General features: G+C 40.2%; 1 protein-coding gene and 2 long non-coding RNA genes across 3 annotated transcripts; 1 reads left to right on the top strand and 2 right to left on the bottom strand.

Moving 5' to 3' along the window:
* Positions 1-2,207: 2,207 nt before the first annotated feature.
* On the bottom strand, positions 2,208-2,478 carry LOC306920279. The gene is made up of 2 exons (XR_013789636.1): positions 2,356-2,478; positions 2,208-2,250 (listed from the first exon to the last, which is right to left on the bottom strand). It is a non-coding gene; the product is annotated as an uncharacterized lncRNA (long non-coding RNA).
* A 95-nt stretch (positions 2,479-2,573) lies between these two features.
* LOC306920278 lies at positions 2,574-3,722 on the top strand. The gene is made up of 2 exons (XR_013789635.1): positions 2,574-2,714; positions 3,363-3,722. It is a non-coding gene; the product is annotated as an uncharacterized lncRNA (long non-coding RNA).
* Positions 3,723-13,429: 9,707 nt separating this feature from the next.
* Positions 13,430-18,989, bottom strand: fth1a (ferritin, heavy polypeptide 1a). Its single transcript, XM_079498002.1, has 5 exons — positions 18,659-18,989; positions 17,480-17,585; positions 16,543-16,689; positions 15,809-15,934; positions 13,430-13,930 (listed from the first exon to the last, which is right to left on the bottom strand). Exons 2-5 carry the CDS (start codon positions 17,579-17,581, stop codon positions 13,772-13,774), a joined length of 534 nt encoding a protein of 177 aa, XP_079354128.1. The 5' UTR covers positions 17,582-17,585; positions 18,659-18,989; the 3' UTR covers positions 13,430-13,771.
* Between the last annotated feature and the right edge of the window lie 2,733 nt (positions 18,990-21,722).

Below are 21,722 nucleotides of genomic sequence, written 5' to 3'. Positions count from 1 at the left end.
TAATCTTAGCCCATATCCCCACCCAACACAATAGTGGTCCCCAGGTTGATTCTAAGTCAGGGTGGTGGTCCCCAGGTTGATTCTAAGTCAGGGTGGTGATCCCCAGGTTGATTCTAAGTCAGGGTGGTGGTCCCCAGGTTGATTCTAAGTCAGGGTGGTGGTCCCCAGGCTGATTCTAAGTCAGGGTGGTGGTCCCTGGTTCACAATCAGTTGAAAACCCCTGGTCTATGGTGATTGGAGGATGTCCCACGTTGTCGGTCCGCACCCACGTGGAGTAGATCTCATTAGTCCAGCACATTGAGGGAGCTTTAGGCCGGGAGTGCATGAAGGCTGTGGTCATCGTGACCTGATAAAACCACCCCATTCGACTGGTATCATACCATTGAATGGGGCCAGTATGTCCGTTATCATGATAGTGTGTTGGTTTTGTTTACACCTTCCAAGAGTTGCTATCAAATTGCCAAGGCTGAATACATGTAGGCTAAAATCAAAACAGGGCTACATATTACGAGTTCTGTTAACTTGCTGGTGAAATACAGTGAGTGTTATAGAGACAGGATGTCGGCAGAGATGTAGCTTATAAATGATAATATAGGGCTGTGAAATGGACAACAGGATGGCACATAGTGACATGACATTAAGTAGGGGTGGGATGAAAACATTATTATTGTCACAAACATGGGGAAAAACAGGGAACAGGCCAAAGATGATTAGGGATGTGCAAGGTGACAATGTGAGTGACATGGAGAAAACCTTGACATTAATTGTGGGCAAATTCAAATCTATCCATCAGTATTAAAGTCATTTTAAACAAATTAACACTTTTAAACCCTTTAAAATAAAGAATAAAGAAAGAATAGCTGATCCTTGAGCTTGTAGATCAGCTCTTTTTTAACATAGTAAATAGTTGTCCACATTTTAGTAGTAGTCATTCAAATTCTTAAATCATTTCTAACTTTGTCTTATTCTTTTGTAATTTATACTTTAAGCACAAATTAATTAATAAAACACTGTCAAGTATTAACACAGAAGGGTGCCCAACACACACACAATGAATGTGTTCTACAATGTGTTCCTTAACCAATTTAAATTGTAGTAGTTAAACCATGAACACATTAAGCAGCATTTCAAACATACAAGTAAAACATTTAACAGACCATTGTCTTTGGGCTGAACTCCTGAAAGAACTTGGAGCTTCTTCAGTCTTCTCTCTGGTTTCTGTTTGTTTGAATGCCCTTTTAAACATCTTCAGGTGCTTCGAAACTTCATACTCTAAGCTTCGAAAGGGCAGCGGCCATTTTGCTGCTGCACTCTGGGAAGTGTAGTTTAAGTGTGATTTTGGCCGTATATGGAAGGTGCCCAGCAAAAGCTCCATGCACTACTGAGTTTTGACTCAACATGCACAAAGTATAAATTAGGCTTATGTCATTCTGGTTTCTGGGGACAGGCAGTTGCAGGCCTTAAATAGAATATAAACACACTGTACAATATCTCCACCATCACTAGTAAAACCAGAGGATGTTAAACTTAAGGACTACCTTTCATACGTGCATGTGGACCTGCCGTTGTGCTGTTACTTTTTGCACCTTATGTCTAACCTGTGTGGACCTACTCTTTTGCATCTTAAGTCTACCCTCATGTACATGCTGCAGATTTTTATGCTATGTTCATTGAAATTCTTTATTTAGGAATAACCCTTTGAGATACAGTATCTAGTTTTAGAGAGGGTCCTAACATATACACTTTGCACATACAATACAAAACAATTAACAATAGAAAATAAAATGAAAAAACACAAAACAAACAAACAAAAACAACACAAAAACAACACAAAATCAGGGTATTAAAGGGATATTTAGTCATTTCATCTTCTACTCAGGCTTATGTAAACACCCCAGACAGTTCTTAAGTTGCTCGATTCAGTATTTCGATATTTGATATTAATTTCAGCTGCCCCACCCGCTTCCTATTGTAGCCAAGCAGAGTTTGAGCCTCAGGGGCCACCATACATTGCCTGCACTGTCATTTCCTCATTGTTCAATCAGAGTGAGTATTTAAAGGCCCTGCAGTCAGTCTACCGTACTGACCCTGATCCGACTGTTTCCTGCTTGATCTGGGCTGATCATAGATGATGTTTCCATCGCCATCTTTATTTACCCACTTCACCATCGGGCGAGGTGCCTTTGCCTTCTTTGCTCGTGGGGGTGTCTTCCATTGTGACGCAGCCTCAGGTGGAATCAAGTCATTTACCTCTTTTAATATTTCCTTCAGAGTTTTTCCATCACGATCATTGTTCACCAACTTTGCCTTCTTTGCTGGTGGAGGTTTCTGCCATTGTGGAACCAAGTCATCAACTTATTTTAATATTTCCTTTAGAGTTTTTCCATCATCATCTTTGATCACCAACTTCACAATCCGCCGAGGTGCCTTTTGGCTTCATTGGTGATGCCTTCCATTCTGGTGGAACCAAGTTATCAATATCTTGTAATATTTCCTTCAGTTCTGGATGATTCGTGGGCAGATCCTTTGAAGCACTCATAGTGATGAGTAAAACACAGACAATGGCTAGATGAGACAAACTAAAGTAGAGAAACACACAAAGGGGGAGAGTGCGAGGGAGAGGACAGTTGACCAAACATAGGCTTTGGGTGTTGCTGGCCTGGCTGTGGGTCTTCTGACCTGAGCCTCATTTGCCCTGTGTTTTCCCTGACTGGGTGAGTAACATGATGTTGTTTTTGAGCATTGTGTGTGTGTGTGTGTGTGTATATATATATATATATATCTCTCTCTCTCTCTCTCTCTCTCTCATTTTAATTATTTTCTCTCTCAAGGCTGGTCGACTGTAAGCCTGTTGGCTCCAAATGTAACGTGTGGTTTTCTTTATCATTAGAGCATTGATCTGTGTATTGGTGTGACTAAGGTTGTAGTAGATTATTCCCTACCTGGGGTTTTAAGATATTGTTCACATTTGTACTGCAGTTTTTATGAAATTGGACATTGATTTAATAAATATTTGTATTCCATACTGTTCTTAAAAGTTAATAAATTCCTTGTTTGGAATTTTGTCTCAAGTCCTTAGAACAACTTGCATTCATTGGGGAACCCAATTTACTGGTCTGTTCATGTAATTCCTTGGATCTATCTCAAGGTGGCGTAGTCATAACTATATTAAAAGTAAATCCTTTGCTACACTTGGTTACACTATACAAACCCATTGTAACTTCTAACTCCATTTTAACCATGATAGATTCATCAAACACCCGTCCTTTTTTTCTGGTGACTGATGTTGTCCTAATACGTGAGGGGGGTGTGCTTTTTCATTTACTGTTTTCATTAATTTTTAAATATTGTTTTTGGAAAAGGAGGACCAAGGAGGAGCTGCTGCGGGACCGAGGAGCCTAAAACATCAGTAGAGCCACTCTACTCCACTCACCCCCCCTTTTGACCTCCTCCCACGAGGAAAACCGCTCCCGGGTTTTGGCACAATTGTACCGCCCGGGATTCGAACTCGGGTCTCCCGTGTGAAAGTCCAATATTCTAACCACTAGATGAAAGGAGTATCCCCATTCTCCATGGACCTGGGGAGATATTAGACTTTTGAGCCTGATGCTATCAGGCTGAGGCTCTGAGCCACTCTGCTGCACTTGCACAAAGACAAATTTCACCCACTGATTTAAACCTGTGATGTGACAATAAAACTGATTCTAGTGCTGGGAGAACATATGGTCCACTAATCTTGTGTGTGCGTGTGAACCAATAACAATTGTGTGGCTCCATCAGAGAGAACATCACCACAAGTTCTTTCACAGTTTGTTTAGCGGCTGCCTCCTCTTATCCAAGGGAAAATCTGCATTGTGTCTTAATTCACACGATTGAGAGGGTCACCATCTGCTCCAACAACCAGAAAACGATAAGGATGTGACCACTGACTGTGATTACCGAATCAACCACTTCTTTGAATCAGTGTCCCCTGGGAGACTACACACTGGGTTCCCTTGGATGAAACACAAGATGCCTTGAAATTAGTTTTTGAAGCTTTGCTTTTGTAATCAACCATTTACTTTATCTTGAACAACAATGTACACTATCAATGTCCTTAATAATGATAAGAGGAAACCCAGCCAATTCACTTTAAAGGATCACTGGCTAATAATACGTATATGCCTCAATAAAGTGTTTGAGTTTGGAAGCGCTCGTTGGATATCAATCAACAGCCCTGCATAGTTCATACCACCTGTTTTGAAATTGAACATAATGCAGGAGGCAGCAGGATGTTGCTTTATCGAAAGCGAGCGCTTCCAAACTGGGTAGAATGTACATCTTAATTTGGCATTTAGGCCCAATCCGCTCCCTTGCTGACTCAATGAGCCCTCACTGATTTAGCTGTGCGTTTTTATATTGTCTATATAAGTCTTCGAGGGCTTGAGGGCTGTCCCATTTGAAGTCAGTGAGGGCTCAGCCCACCCCTTTATGCACCCTTTGCCAAAGTCAGCTGACTTTATCCAAATTCCAATAACCAAAATCTCGACCACTCACTCACGGTGACATTGGTGACCTGCTGAAATATGTGACAATCGTGCAGACGTCACATAATGTCTGTCTGAATGCAAATCGTTGCAGTTTGTTCATTAGCAGAGTTCAACCTAGCGGCATTTAGGCCATGTATTTAAAAACCTCCATGTACGTTGTGTGTAGTCCACAAGATGGTCACATATTTCGGCAGGTCACCAATTTCACCATAATTTTACCATGCTGGAGAGACCGAGTGTGAGTGAGCGAGTGGCCGAGATTTGGGGTATTGAAATTTGGCTTTAGGCTGACTTTGGCAAAGAAATTACCCACAGTTCATAGCGTTACCAGGGGAATGAGGGGGATCCTCCAAACGTCAATCATTTAAGTATGCAAATTAGTCATGCATCCGTGCACACATGTATATGCACAACAGGTGTTAATGCTATTATTTTAATGTTTAATGCTTTCCCTTTTTCTTTCTTTCTTGCTCTGTAAAGCACTTTGACCTTCATTTCATGTCATGAAAGGTGCTATATAAAACGCCCAAATCGGGACATCTAATAGGTATACTACACAATGTATGTAGTATAAATCTAATGTATGTATGTAGCTAAATCTCCTGATTTCTGGTTAGTCTTTTCCTAATCCTTGTGCATTATTACCTGCTTACAGTAGGCCTAATCTTTGTTTGTATTGTCTTCGTCAGGCCGGAGACTGTTTTCGCTCCTGTCCGTCTGTCTGTGTGTCTACGACCAGCTAATCTCCGGCCCCGTTGGACCAGTGTGAAACTATGCACGCACACTCCCAGTAGGTCAAGGAAGAACCTCTTCAACCTAATGGTGGTGCTATAACTGGGCCATTCATGTTTCGGCCTATAAACTCTGTAGGTCTTTGTACGCCATACAATCAAACTTTTTTTTCTCCCTTGGATTCCTTGGATCATGGACGGTGCAACTTCCCACATTATGGGCCTGATACTTTTTGTCCAAAACTGTGGTCGTGTGATAAAGATGTATCTTGTCAGCTTTTTGAGATTCCATTCAAATTGGCTATGATTTAATAGCTTTCAAAGTTTGAGGGAGGGGCACAAGATGTCAAATGATGAGCATTTGATTGCCTTGAAACTTTGTATGCACACTCACAGTAGCCCAATGAAGAACCTCCACCACAAAGGTTTAAAATCAGCCTCATGGTGGCGTTATAACAGCCTGCTTCACGTTTTGGCCTATAACTGTTGAACCTATGTTCGTATGTTCCATAATTCCATATGTTAGTGTTTTCTCCAATACACACTTTTTACTACAACTCCTACAACCTTTGTCCAAAAGGCACTTTACCACGTCCCAAACTCTTCTCCCTTCTGGCTCCAAAACTATGGAATGCACTCCCCATCACAATCAGAACTGCAGCCTCACTCCCAATCTTCCGCCGTAGTCTGAAAACCCACCTCTTCAGACTCCACCATGGCCCGTAGCACTAGCCCCTTAAATAGAACTTCATGTAGACTTAGATAGTATTTTAAATATAGCACTTTATGTAGACTTAGATAGTATTTTAAACAGACTTATAGCATGTTACGTAGACATCACTAGAATTGCATTGTATGTAGTCATAGCACTTTATAGAGCGTTGCAGTCCTACCCTGGACCAGGAAATGAAACCCAATGCATTATTCTCATAGACATTTCTTAAAGTATTTATTTAAAGACCAAACAAATAATTACAAAGAAGAAAAACAACAAAAAAAGTGTTGTAACCTGCCGTTTTTTTCTTCTTTCTAATTATTTGTTTGGTCCAAAATATTGTTTGTGTTGTCATGAGTTGTCACGACTCGAGTTGGCTTTGTCCGCGGCGTAACCGTCTTTAAATAAATACTTTAAGAAATGTCTATGAGAATAATGCATTGGATTTCATTTCCTGGTCCAGGATAGGAGGCGGGACTGCGACGCTCTATAGTACAAATGTATAATATATAATATAGTATAGTATGTATAGTTTACATAGATACTCCACTGTTACGTTCTTAGCTTACGCATGTTTCATGATAACTACTTTTTATATATGTGAATGTAAATCGCTCTGGATTAAGAGCGTCTGCTAAATGCCTAAATTGTAAATTGTACCACTGTGCCACCGAGCAAGGTGCAGTGGTGCACCTTGTGGTGCATGTGATCAAGATATATCAGTCAGATTTTTCATATACCGTAACCATTCCAATTGTCCATAACTGCCTTTCAAAATTTGCCCGGCCTGTCAGAGACCTGCACTCAGAGGAGTGCACTTTTCTAGTTTTTAGTATTAGTGTCTAATGGTTACTCCAAGCTTTATCTCATTTTCTGTATCTATTGTGTTTCATGCTGTACTGCCATGTCAATTGAATTTCCCCCACATGATTAATAAAGGTCTATCTATAGCTATAGTATCTGCAACAAATTGAATTGAAGAAAAACAATAAAAAAATAAAAAACTTAACAGGAATTGCAGTAGCAGGCTCAACTTGCAAACATTTAGAAAACTAGGAGTCCCTTGACTTGTATGGTAAATCAATGACAATACTGACCTGACGAAGATCTGTCAAGATCGAAACGTTGTTGTTTATTTATTCAATAAAGTAATTATTTACCAAAATAATGGTGTGCGGGCCCTACCTCCTTCCAAAATAAATGACAATTAACAAAAAAACAATCACATGGCTGTTTGAAGGGTTTGATGTCAAATTAATAAACATCTTATTAACATGTAGTGTCATGCAGTAAACTAGACACACTGGAAGGGGTTAAGTATTCACCAGCCCACCAGATAGCATAAATTAGTAAATAATGTATTGGGTATTTCTTGGTTGCCATGGAGATGCAGGGCTTGCTAAAAATAGCCAAGGTATGTCATATATTTATAAAACTATGATGAACTGTGGGAGTAGACGCAGCCTTTATCCAAAGACATTTATTTCCTACATCAAATCATCGTAATTGAAGTTTGTGCATGCTGGTTGTGTACCTCACTGTTACAGATCTTACTGCACATTCTATAACGCAGACAATCAATTATTTAACCCAAATGTATTATGTCCCATTGCTGCTAAAGGTGTTTTTACCTGTACTATTGCCAAATACAACCCTCTTGAATCTTGAATCTATGATGTACTAGGCTTAAGCCTTAAGGGGTACATTTCTGGTCCTCTTATGAAGGCAGGCTCTGGCCTCTGGCCAGGTCAATATAGCTCACACCAATCAATCCTTCCATCCCATTTATTACAGTAGCTTAGTTAGCAGGCAGACGGACTTGTGCATGTTGGCTCACAGGAAAAGGCTCATGAAACTGAACTTGTTTGTTTATAAAAGAGCTGGAGACTAGGGTACGTTCAGATATAGGCACTGAGCCAATGCTGTGCCAATACAAACCAATACGCGAGTGCACTCCTGGTGCACATATCCGAACGCACCCATAGAGAGATCCCAGCTGTTACTGGAAATAAAAGAAGAAAAAGAAAACAATCTATAGCAATGATTACTGTCAGAATAAAAAGCTTTGCGTTATAACAAAATAAAACTTGTTTTAACAAAGAAAATATCACTTATAGAGCGACGTAGTCCCGCCCCTTTCATGACGACGAGAGGCCTGGAAGAGAATTCCTGATTTATTTTCCCCATAGACGTTTCAAAAAGTATTTATTTAAAGACATGTAAGCCTCGGACAAAGCCAACTCTTCTTGTGACAAATCATGACAATAAATAAATAAAATGTTTTGGGCCGATCAAAGATTTTAAAGAAGAAAAACAAAAAAAGTGTTGTACCCTGGCCTGCCCTTTTTTTCTTCTTTCTAATTATTTGATCGGCCCAAAACATTGTGTTTATTGTCATGATTTGTCACAACAAGAGTTGGCTTTGTCCGAGGCTTAAAAGGTCTTTAAATAAATACTTTTTTAAACGTCTATGGGAAATATTTATGGGGAATTCTCTTCCGGGCCTCTCGTCGGGGGCGGGGCTGCGACGCTCTATAGGCCTACTACTTTTAAATATACTGTATATTTAAAAGTAGGCTACATCTAAATAATTTATATATTTAGCGAGTCGAGGACTTCAAGTACCTCGGGGCCTGGACTGCCTCAACTGAACAGGATCTGAAGGTTCGGAGAGCACTTGCCTGGAAAGCCTTGCACGGGATGAGGAGAGTGTGGAAATCAGACATGGGAGAAGACCTTAAGAGGCTGTTCATAGCTACTGTGGAGTCAGTACTGCTGTATGGGGCCGAGACATGGACTCTCACAGTACAACAGGAAAAAGCCCTGGATGGAGTCTATACAAGAATGCTACGAATGGCACTAGGTGTCACATGGACGGACCGCATCAGAAATGTGGACCTCTATGGGGACCTACCACGGGTCACGGACAAAGTCAGAGAGAGAAGGATGAGGCTGGCAGGGCACTGCGTCAGGCACCCAGAACTTGAGGCAAGTAAATTGACTCTATGGGAGCCAACCCAGGGCAAAGCCAGGAGGGGAAAGAAGCGTACCACCTATGTAGATGTGCTGCGGCGCAACAGCTTGGCTAACAACACTGCAGAGCTCAAGAACCTGATGTTGGATAAGAATTTGTGGAGGGCAGCGATCCAGGAATCCCGAGTTGGTGTTGGCTAGACCTCACTCTCGCAGCAACGACAACGAAGATATATTTAACTACTTAAGTAAACTCTCGTCATGGCCCATGGGGGCCCCTGGTATTCAAGGGCCACTGGGCAATATGCAGTAGAATGCACAAATCAACCAAACATAATCATTATCTATGATTAGCTACAGAGTAAATATGCCTTGAAATCATTACTTATATAATATTTGTTGAGGACTGGCACTGTTTCTGTCTGGCTGGTTACTGGTCCTGACTCCTAACCCCATGCATCAACCATCAACCATCCAATTGTGCGCTCTGTACAAGCTGGCCCTTTGCCATGCCATGAATGGCATCATTGTCAATAACATATTCATACAGTTCTGGATCTAGATTAAGGTTATCTCAGTAGTTACAAATCCATACATAGCCCATCAATAAAATCCTTCCCAAGTAAGGGGAAGGCCACATTCATACCCAAAGCACGATGTAGTACTTCACATGAACTTTCTTAATCTAGTTTTGATGTTATATCAAATGCTATAAGAATAGTCGCAGACAAAAAGCAGAAGAAACAAAGAAAAGGAAAATCATGGACTGAAATCTTGCAGCTCCACCATGCTTTTGCAAGTGGTTAAACAAAATGTCTGCTTATAGTATGTTATAGAAATTACTATTCATTTAATTTGTTGGTAATAAAGAAAAAAACATTGAGACACTAATTGCAATCCAGTGTCAAGGCGTGTTTTGTTCTTTGTTTGTTGTTCTGTGTTCATTTCATCATTGTATGAATGTTGTCAAATTGTAGAATATAGTTTGAATCAATAGTGTTGTTTTGCGAACAGATTGAGAGCAGAAATAAATAAACTGTAGACAATAGTAAAAGACTGGGGGAGGGGGACCCCTAGTGGCAATAAAATATAGTTTATTTATTTTTTGCTAGTAGTAACAATTTTAAGAAAGAACAGTCAGCATGTAGAAAGCACAGGAATTAGGAAAAGAGTAATTGTCTCCACCAGGCCGAAGGCATGGGAGAGAGTATGTTTTGCACTCCGTCCGTGTGTGTGTGTGCGTCCGTCCTTCCTTCCGTCCGTCTGTTACCAGCTAATCTCCGGCACCGTTAACCCGGTCGATGCCAAACTTTGCACACACACTCCCTGGATGCCAACGATGAACCTCTGCCCCACATTTTCCAGAACGGCCTGTTATAGCGCCACCATGAGGCAGCTTTTCACATTTTTTACCTAAAACTGCACCGATCTTCGTGAAACGTTGCATGCACACTCCCTAGAGGCTAAGGACAAACCTTTGACCTGCACTTTCCGCATCTGACTTTTATAGCGCCACCAGGAGGCCGACTTTTGTAAAACACATTTTTTGATATTACTCCTCCAGATTCTGTCCAAAAATCTCACAAATCGTTACACAGTATCTCTATGGTCATGTGCTCAAGTCGGATCTGTCCGATATTTCATATTCCATCCTAATTGGCTATAATTGGCTTTCACAGTTTGCAAGATTGCCCCGTTTTGAACAAAAGCCTCAAATCATGAACGCAGCATGCAATTTACGTGAAATCTTTCACACATTTTCTTACTAGGCTGAGGAATATATCCCACCCTTTTCACATTGGCCTGTTATAGCGCCACCAACAGGTTGATTTTTGCAAAACACATTTTTGGAACAAAATGTCCCAAATCATCCAATTGCCATCAAAGGCGTATGAAGAAATGGCACCCTTTTCACATTGGCCTATTATAGCGCCACCAGGAGGCCACAACCTGACCTGCCCTGGTGGAGACCTGTGCCCAGAAGGGCACTTTTTCTAGTTACAGAAATCTTGCTAGGCCCCTAGCTATGATCCATAGCTCTAATGCCTTTGCAAATGCATTAGAGCTATGGACCAGAGCTACTAGGCCCCCAGCACTTGGACTGACTGCATGGACATGGCCTGGTGAAAGAGCAAGATTAGTGTGGTCAACAGTAGGCTATATACAGTATTGTATCAATAATAATAATAATTGTAATAATAATAATACATATAATCCAAAATATACATGCACAGGCAATTTACCCCAGTACTGTGGGTAGAACAGAACAGTCTACAGTAGATAGTCAGGAAACTGTTTCTGCTGGCTTCACTTTCATATTATTTGGGAACGGGCGGATTGATTCATTGTCATTTTAATTGACAAAAATGCATGCGCTATACAGTTAACTCATGTCCATAATTCCCTGATGTCTTGTGTAAGGGTACCTTACGATCTATGGTCCCCTCCATAGACCAGCAGGCCTATTGCAGTCTCACATTGACAAATACCCTGCTCAGGTTATATGAAACTCCACCTCCCCATTTCCACACACAGTGTACGTGAGAGTAAAACTGAAACTGTGTAAAAGGTTATTCTCAAATAGACCTCAATGTAAGATATGCTAATGCTGGTGCTGGTATAGAGTGGATGAACAGATGTTCGCTCTTTGGATTGCAGTTTATGAATCATGTCCCTTCGGGCACTCTCAATATGATCTTGTTTCTCCATTATCTCAGTTAAATGAGAATACATGACTTGGTTATCCTTCTTTAGCAATTGAAGAACTTGCAATGAAGGCAGACCTGCTTCCAACAGCCAGGTTAAGTTAGGTGTAATAACCCTCACCCCAAGTAGGGATTTCACTCCAGTTATGTAGTTTCAATATACTTTAGCATCACACCCATACAAGATAGCTGATAAGAAAACAGCCTAAAGAACCTTATGTTTTACACAAAACGGAGCATCATAGTTGGTGGACAGGTTGTTTAAGTGCTTTGTCTTCTCTTTTACATGTAGGGCAAGTGAGTTTTGGGCATTTCCATCCGCAGTGAAGATGGTTCCAAGATATGTATAACTGTCACAACTTTAACAAAGCAAGCCGAATAGGTTGTCTGTCTTCATCAGATCCCAATATAACTTTGTTTTACTTTGATTAACAAGCATGCCATATTCATCACAATATTCCTTTCTCTTGATGTTGCCAGTATAACAGTGTCATCCATTAGAATTAAAACATGATCTATTTTAAGAAACCATCGTCACACTGTTGTTTAATCTCTCTGATGAGCATGTTGACATACTGTACATCACAGACAGGAAGCAGGGTGTAGGGAATAGGATCCTTGCCTCACTCCGCTGCATGCTGTTATTGTGGTGGGGCCCAGGATACTGTACATTGACAACAGAGCCAAAATCATAGTAACTCCACAGTCCACACCCCATAGTCCGGCAGCCGAGGTGGACGGGTGGGAAATGTGGTATTTAGTCTTTTTTATTGGCTTAAAATATTGTCTATATACATACATTCGTGAATCCACTTGCCCCTACCATTAACATCCTATGGCAGGCAAAGATGTCAAACTTTCATTTTGCTTTGCTAGGCTTTGCTTTCCTTTGGTAGGCTGCCGGACTACCAGGCTCTTTGAACAGTTTACCTTTTAGGACCCTGTCATATAGCCATATGCTTCGGAAAAGTCTATAAAGGTAACCTACAGTTACAGCTTCTTTCTGACACAATGTTCAATTATAAGTCTACTCCTGGTGTATAATGACCAGCAAGGTGACACACTAGTCACTAGTGTGTCACCTTGCTGGTCATTATACACCAGGAGTGAGTGTTGTCTGCAATTTTTTGTTCTGCTCTAAACACAGGTATTGCAGAATGCTCAGACAGTAGATCTAAAATGAGGTGCAATCGATATAATTTATTTTTAGTACCCGCATTTTTGTTGCTTTAAGGTATTCTTGTTTTCTGTAAAGCATCTTTGAGTACTTAGTAAAGCACTACATACATCTGATGCATTATTTATTCACAGTTCACATTGTAATCAAACTAGAGACCAATGCTTGTCCTCGTGTTGTGATTTGCTTCATGGTTTTATGCTGTAACCAATTTCCCCTTGCATTTGTAAAGAACTGACACCTTACAAAGAAACACATCATAACTATTCCGAGTCCTAAGAAATGATGTTTCACTTCCATTTTCCTCACCATTCAAAAAAAGAAAGAGAAATGAAACATGAAGATGACAAATTTACTCACTATACGAGTAGCTTTGTTCTTCTAAATGGCCATCTGGCCCTTTCCTGGTGGTTTTTAGACCATACAATTCATGCAAGGTTTTAAACTGTAAAACAATTCTTCTGATCTACAATATAATTTATACTGACAATTATTTCCTCTGTAATTAAACTAAACTCATCCCTATACAAGTATTGAGATAAGATAAGACTGGAGAAGATACTTTTACCATTGGAAAACAATACACACTAATGACAGACTTCAGAATCCAGACGGTTCAGTTTATTTGGTTTGATTACGACTGCTGTCATACAACACTGCAAACGTGATGGTAGCAAACAGGACGCAGAACTTCAAGGAGTGCAGATCATTTTAGGGCATGGCTTGGAGATCTGAGAATATTTTATTGAACTAAGTAATAAGTCATAGGAGAACAAGGAGATAACGGCAAGCTATTGAACTGTAGATAATGGTAATGCAAGAAAGAGCAGAGTAATATGAGTGACGTGCCTGTGAGAAGACAAACTAGACTTTAAAACATACTCCAATAAGCAAGATATTAAGATATAAATATAGGTAGCATTCATTTGGTGTGAAGCGATCTAGCTGCTTTCCTTGCCCAAAGTATGTTTGTCAAACAGATACTCTGCCATGCCGTTCTGGGGGGCCCCCATGCGTCGCAGGTTGGTCACCCAGTCCGAGAGCTCCTTTATGGACTTCACCTGCTCGTCCAGGTAGTGTGTCTCGATGAAGTCACACATCTGTTAAAAACAAGAACACGAAGGGGAGGGGAGGGTAAGTTATAATATTATTTTTAAATCTGAAATAAATACTTTCAGTCATCTGAAACCGCTTTGTGGAAAAGATATTCCACTCTTAATATTACCGGTATTGATTTGCCTGAATGCCTAGCTTCAGCGGCACTGAAAATAACCTTTATACTGTATATTGCACGGCTGAGACAATGATGAATGTGCACTGTATTTTCCACAAAATGAAGACTTCACTTATCAACTTTGCTATCACACTTTGTATTACACAGCTAATACGGGTGACGCAGTTCTCAGCAAAAGGCTTTCTGTCATTTTAAGTAAGACTGAGCCCATTTGGTAGATGCAACATTAAATCAAAACAGTTGAAAGATCTAAATGAAAGAAATTATACTAAAAAAGGTGGAGTTAATCATTGATCTGACTCTGCTCTCCAACTTGGCTGTCCTGGAAAAACTCCCAGGAATCGATGTTTAGAGAGCAACTCAAGGACTTTGTTGACCTGAATGCAATCCATCCACATTACTAATCAGGTTTCAGGAAACAACACAGACCATACACTGTAAATAGCATTGTATAAATAGCATTGTATATCATTCATAGAACCAGGAGTGAGGAAGCCATCATGCTTCCATGTTAATATCATCTTACATCTTTAAAAAAAGGACTCTCGCTTAAAGCAGTAGGAGATTTGTGAACCACAAAGTTTGATGATTCATTTTTCTATTATATTGATTGTATGTAAAGGCTTGTCTTAAGGATGAACTAGTGCTATCTGGTCTTCTTTATTTAACAATCAATATTAATGACCTTGACAATTATTGTATCAAGTGCTAATCTTTATTTATATAACTATAATACTACAAACTACACTATACTTTATTTGTAATGATGCAATAAAACATTTAAGCCACAAGTTTAACACAGCACAATCCACTTGATGTGGACAGAAGATGGTTGTGAATGTGAACATTGACCTGCTACCAGGTTCATTTGGAAGCAGTCCAAGACCACTCAGAACAAGAACACCTCAGAACACCTCAGAACAAGTCCCAAGTCTTTCACCTTCACAGATAAACTTAAAATATGATAAGATCTTAAATATTCCACCTTACACTGACAAAAACAAGTTGTGAACACTGACAATACAAAAATGGTCCTTGACAAGGTTCACTTGGAAGCAACCCAAAACTATTACAGACTATTTTCCAATCTTATCGCAATGTTTTATTTAACAATCAATATGTGATGGTGATAAGACCATCAATGCTGTCTATTGCCAAGGCAGCAACATCACGAGCACAGCATAAGTCATGGAGAGCTTTGCCACAAGGGGCAATGGCCTTGACAACTGCTTGAGAATCAAGCCTTCACTGTGAATTCTGGGTATTGTAGAATCATCAAGCACCATATGTTATATGTTTAGTATAGGGCCAGAAAACTGTGATTATAACCCAAAAACATTTTTGCCTCATTTTATACAGCTAAAGTCACAAATTGACTAGACATCTACAAATTTGGCAGTGGAGCATTCCATTTTCATTTACGTTATGCAAGTGATACATGGGTCTCAATTGCCCGTTGTGAAAAAATAAATATGCATATCATCAGCAGGAACTTGCAATTCATAACACACACAATTATGGGAACTACAGTATGCTAGTAAGTACTAATTTTCATGATCTCCAGTACTCGCACATACCTTTGTTTTGTTTTTGGGGTTTTTCAGCTTCCTGTTTTTTGGTTTACCATCACTACCATTACACACTGAAAGGTTTGTTTGTTAACCTCTAGCCTTAGATGCCCAGTTCATTTGGGGTAAGCTTGGTGTTAATTTTATGTCAACTTTCAAGTAAGGATAACACTCACATGTGGGTCATTATGTTCAGTGGAAACCTTGTGCAAGTCCAGCAAGGACTGGTTGACGCTCTTCTCAAGCTGGAGGGCACACTCCAAAGCCTCAACACCACTGCCCCACTCGTCCCTCTCAGGCTTCTGAAATAAACAAAGAAAAGGACATGGACAAAGTCAACAGGGATGAAAAGTAACCGAGAGCTAAGAGTGATCAAGGAAAAGTTATATTCCCCATAACATTTAATTGAATTTCTTAACTGAAGCTGTAAGGCAGTCAGAAACTGTGAACAATTAGATATGGGGCTTAACATCTAGTCTGCACAACAAGTTCACGCTTCTATCTTTCCAAGCAAGTTTGCGGTTTAACGTTTCAGTCATAATACTCAATGACATGTCTGAGAAAGATAAGAGCTCTAAAACCCTCACACCCTCTCTATCTGTTGCCCCCCAAAGTTGTCCTCCCAAGATAGGCCTTATGCCAGGCCAAAAAAAACCCTCAGAACTGAAAATATTTGCACATTTAAGTAACAGCCTAGTTTTTACCTCCCCACATATACACACACACACACACACACACACACACACACACACACACACACACACACACACACACACACACACACACACACACACACACACACACACACACACACACACACACACACACACACACACACACACACACACACACACACACACACACACACACACACACACACACACACACACACACACACACACACACATACCCTGATATCTTGCAGGAAGATCCTTCCTCCCCTCTGATTCTGTAGTTTCATGAGTTTCTCTGCGTGATCACGTTCCTCGTGGGACTGGTTAAGGAAGAACTTGGCAAAGTTGTTCAATGCTTGGTCATCACGTTCAAAGTAGTATGCCTGGGAAGTAAACCAGTGGGAATGGGGTATTTGCATTAAAAGCTTGTCTTTATCTTCTCATAACAAGTGATACCAGAAATTGTGGTGAAATATCAACTGAGATTGTAGAGAGAATGTTCCAGAAATAAAGGGTGTTGTGCCATATTGACGCAGAATAAATGGAGAAACTACGACCTTCAATAAATAATAAGGAAGAAAATAAAAAGGAACCACATGAAAACAGATCATGTACTACACACACGTTCCGTAATTATTTGGTTCCTTTCTGTTATACAGTAAGAGCCAAACTCTGTTTTTTTCTTTTAAAAATAACAACCCGGTTATGTGTGTAGCTAGTAGCTACATGAGATCAATAGGTGAGGGTTATATTTGTGAAGCCAGATTACATTCCCAAAGGGCAGGCAATGAACTCAGACATTTTGGTGTACATTGCCAAATCTCTAAAATAATTTAAACTGAACATATACATAATAATGTTAAAAGGACACCTTTTTCAGACTGTAAAGCAATGTTGGACCAAACTGTCTCAAAGATACCAAAATTGTGTTTTTGTCTAAAATGGCTAGCCTGACTAGTTACTCAGTTACTAGTGCCTGCCTGTCTACCTTTAACCGAGTCGTCCGGCTTACCTCAATGCCCTCTGTGACACATCCGACCCATAGTTTTCTCCATCTCTAATGGCATTAGTATTAGTTTTGGAACCTTTAATTATTTGTTCTCTCCCTAGTCTTGCTAGGCGTCAATATAATTTGCAATTTAAGTCTCCCTTTCACCTCTAACTCAGACTTACCATGGACAGGTAGACATAAGAAGCATACAGCTCCAGGTTGATCTGCCTGTTGATGGCTGCCTCACAGTCCTGATGGAAGTTCTGTCTCACCTGGGAAGCCATGATTCTACAATGAAGGAAAGAGAATTCATTATATATAGTGTTTTTGTTTTTTTGGTGATGGTATTGAATTATTATTATTATTATTATTATTTTTCATGCCATGTCTATGAATTGATTGCATCATAGGGCCTAAATTGGAATGAAACCGCAAGGTCTTTTTTTGGTGCTATCTCTTTTAGACCAAGTGACCAAGTGTTGAGTGGAAAACTAAACGGATACATGTATCTCGATAATTAAGGTGAAGTCAGTCCAGAAATGAGGATATTAGCCTCATATACTGATAGGGAAATGATGATGGCGCAAGCTACTGTAGAAAATCGTATTGTTAATATTGATGACAATTACGTCACAGGAGATGTTTGTTGTCCGAGGAGGAATTAGACTGGTGTATATTTTGACCCTCATTTACGCACTTACTGGTCAGATTGGTCATGAGCACACTATACTATGGTGCCACAAACTCTGGCTTAAACTGTTTCAAATTGGCAGTTACAAACTGTTAGCTCAGCAGGAAAGGCATTACTTCACTAGGTTCAGTAGCTGCTCTTTTAGTAGAATAGTAAGAATACACTATACGGTGTCATTAAGTAAATATAAGCATTTCTATTAAATTTCTGTTTTTGTAGACATCCAATTGTTTATCAAGTAACCGCTAATAAATACAATTATTTTTGAAACGTAAAGAACGCACATACAGTAGATGCAGTACACTCAACTCCACACTAAAATTGTTCAATGACCATTTAATCGAGCTGCAACATGTGCAATTACTTAATGTGGAAACTTGGTCTAAATAACGCAATGCAAAGGCCGCAGAGCATTGATGACAATGCACAATGATGATATCATATTACAGATTATAAAAACGTGTCTTGACTGTAGTGCGTTTACACTGACCGTGTGTAGCTAATGCCCGCGGACAATGAGGCCCACGAAAACAAATAAACAATACATGTATCTCTTATTTCACATTGTTTAGGCGCGTTATCAAGGCTCTGGTAATAGCTGAAATTAATTACAGGGTAGCTCAATTCTAGTGTTTATTTGAAGGAGTTTGTAAATAAGAATCCATCTTACCGTTGAGTTGTCTTGTAGTTTTAGATACAAATTGACTTGCGTTGTTTAGCAGAGAAGCAAGCTATCAAGCTAACGGATGTTCGTTCTTCTATCAAATACGATCAAATGGTCTGGATGATTTCAGAAGTGGACGGAGGTTTCTTGATTGGTGATGATGATGTCAGTCTGGATGCGATTTGTCAAATAATTATGATTTTTTTGACAGTAGAAAGGTTGCCGTTCAAGCACTGTTGAAGCAGGTAACCTTCACTGTCCGCTAACGATCAGTATGATATTGTGTACTACGAGTGCTGCAGACTACTAGAGACGTTGGGTTGGACCTGAAGCAAACAATGACGTAGACGAGGGAGGGGCTCTGCGCCACAAACCAACGAGCACATATTATGGGCGTGGGGCGTTCGCAAATCCTGGATGCTGCTCGGAAATTGCATCACATAATACACTCACTGCTGAGTCCTGACTGCTTAGATGTCATGAAAACACTGGTGGAAATTAACTAGGGCTATTAAAGTACAACATGTCCCCAAGCACTTGTACTTAAGGTGGCCTTAAGGCCTTCTGTCTCCTTTTGCCAACTCTGAGCTGGGAAAGGCTGCTTTCAGAATTGGTGCACCCAATTCTTGGAATCTTTTACAACAACTTTCAACAAGAGCCATTTTTAGGAATATACTTAATAATCGTGCATTGTCTGTATGTAACTGTTTAAACTGATTGCTGTCAACATGTAACTTTTTTGTTGTAATTGTTTGTTGTTATCTTATTGTTTTTCTTTGTTCTTGTGTATCATTGTTGTTTAGGAAATCTCAGCAACATTTTAAATGAGGGTCTCCCTCAATGATCTCTCAGATAATTGAAATAAATAAAGGTCGAATTAATGCCCCCAGGCAGTCTAGATTAGAATGTCCCTGTAGCAGTAGCATTAAGATTTCCATTCATGGAACAAAAAGGGTACCAATTAGAAACACTAACGAAGGGTGCACTGCCCACAGACATTTGGTAGTGTACAATACAAATGGGATCAAACAACTATAATGACATTACAACAAGGCTCACCAAAATGTGCTTAAAATCAAGCCAGGAAGTATTACTCACAAGTAAAGAGTCAGACTTCAGGCTTCAAGTTGAGGCTGTTGACCATAAGCTATGATGAGAGTTTATGGATACAGTATAACGTGGTTTAAGATATAACATACAATCAAATATATCATATCATATCATAATATAGCCTACTAGTTCTTTCCATGGGAAAGATGACCGTGAGTTCGTTAGTTGTTGTGCCGGTGAGGTAAGATTACAATTTGATTACAATTTGAGTTTATTAATAATTAAAAACAAAAACAAAAAACAAGATGATAAATGTTACCTAGGTCAACAAACCAGCAGCATTTTGTGTTATAGTGTTACATTTATGCAAATGTGAATTTTACTGTGTAGTACCATGTGAACCACATATCCTTTTGACAGTAATCACAATAACACTAACAAGACATTAAAAAAAATCATGTTTCAACATCTTAGTGACTAAGCCAGTAAAATCACTAACCATAAGCAGCTTGTAAATACATCAAAGATGTGATTATAATCCATCTATAATGGATAAAGCCTTGACCTGGAAGAGAGGTCATCAGGTGGTCCCCAAACTTAGAGTGTTTCGACCCTTAACCACAACACTCTCCAGTTGGCGGGTCAGCAGTGATTGGCCAAATCACTGCCCCTCTCATCCAGGCTTCCAGCTATTGTCCTTTCTCTATGCCAGATCCAACAGTCCACCTGTCTTGTGTGTTCTTGGGGATTGCAGGCACTTAAGAGGTCTCTAGGACTGTGGTTTGCGTCTTGCCTAGGGTCCTCCTACGTCTCACCAGACTATAAATCTGTGCGGTGTGCATGCAACTGTCCTTGTCCACACTTACTCTGGTGTTTTTGAGTCAAAGTGGGTTGTCCAGGGAGGTCAGTTTTTAAATACATCAAAGATGCGATTATAATAGTTGGAACCGTAGGTCACTGTTTACTATGAAAACCTGCATTTTAAGTCGGTGTCACTCCTCCATATATGGTCACACCACATGCCATCACGCCTCGTGACACATCACGCCACCATATGTGGCTGTCTCCATATATGAAGATCACGACACTGACCTCATCAAACCCTGGATAGGCATACATGGAGAAGACTGGATCATCACCTAGATCTGCATATATGGAGCCGGCCACCAACTCTACATCTGACCTCAAACCCTTATAGAGCTGACCTGTTCTGACATTCCATATGTTGATCCTACCCCACCTGTCCTTCCTCTTCGATGTCTGCCTTTTGACTGATACCTGTCCATTCAAACTCTAGACGGGCCCGCCCCGGAGCTAGCTAGTAGAGTTCTCAACAGGCCAGAAAATTAAGGCCCGGCCCTACCTGGGCCCTCATCAAACCCTATACACTCAAGACACTGCCCCCGCTGCCACCGTTAGATCTCCATATATGGAGCTGACCTGTTGACATTCCGTTGATCTGACCTCATCAAACCCTGTACACTCAAGACACGCTCCATATATGGCCAGACCTCATCCATAGATCTCAATATATGGAGCTGACCTGTTCTGACATTTCATGTTGATCTGACCTCATCAAACCCTGTACACTCAAGACACGCTCCATATATGGCCAGTACAAAATTAATTCCATATATTCTGACCCCCCATGCAAAAGCGCCAGTGCTCGCCCAGCAGTCTGCCATCACCTGGGGCGGGCGTCTTACTGGTATATCAGATGTGTAGTGAATAGTGTATTGAATGATCAATGATGTATGTATATGTCAAATTATGTGTATATAAATACATACGTGCAAATTAAGCATATTGTGTATACATAATTATGTTTATGACAACAGAAGAATAGCTGGTGCCACTGGCAACTAGCCTCACGAGACAATATGGACTTTAAGCAAAGACGGATACGGCAGTCCGCTCCGGCAACCGGAAATGGATAGATAAACTCGATAAACCTGATCATGTCCACATGTAAGAATTAAGCAATATTGGCAAGTTAGCTGATGCGTGATGGGGTGTTTAA

This window comes from Electrona antarctica, assembly GCF_951216825.1.
Source record: "Electrona antarctica genome assembly, chromosome: 3".
Taxonomy (NCBI): domain Eukaryota; kingdom Metazoa; phylum Chordata; class Actinopteri; order Myctophiformes; family Myctophidae; genus Electrona; species Electrona antarctica.
Note: the sequence above shows the minus strand (reverse complement) of the source record. Positions and strands in the feature narration are given on the sequence as shown.

Coding starts and splice junctions, on each gene's coding strand:
- fth1a (XM_079498002.1), bottom strand. CDS start 17,581: ATGGCTTCCCAGGTGAGACAGAACTTCCATCAGGACTGTGAGGCAGCC. Junction 15,935..16,542: donor TCTTCCTGCAAGATATCAGG/GTATGTGTGTGT, acceptor TGTTTATTTCAG/AAGCCTGAGAGGGACGAGTG. Junction 13,931..15,808: donor CTGAACATAATGACCCACAT/GTGAGTGTTATC, acceptor TGTTTTTAACAG/ATGTGTGACTTCATCGAGAC.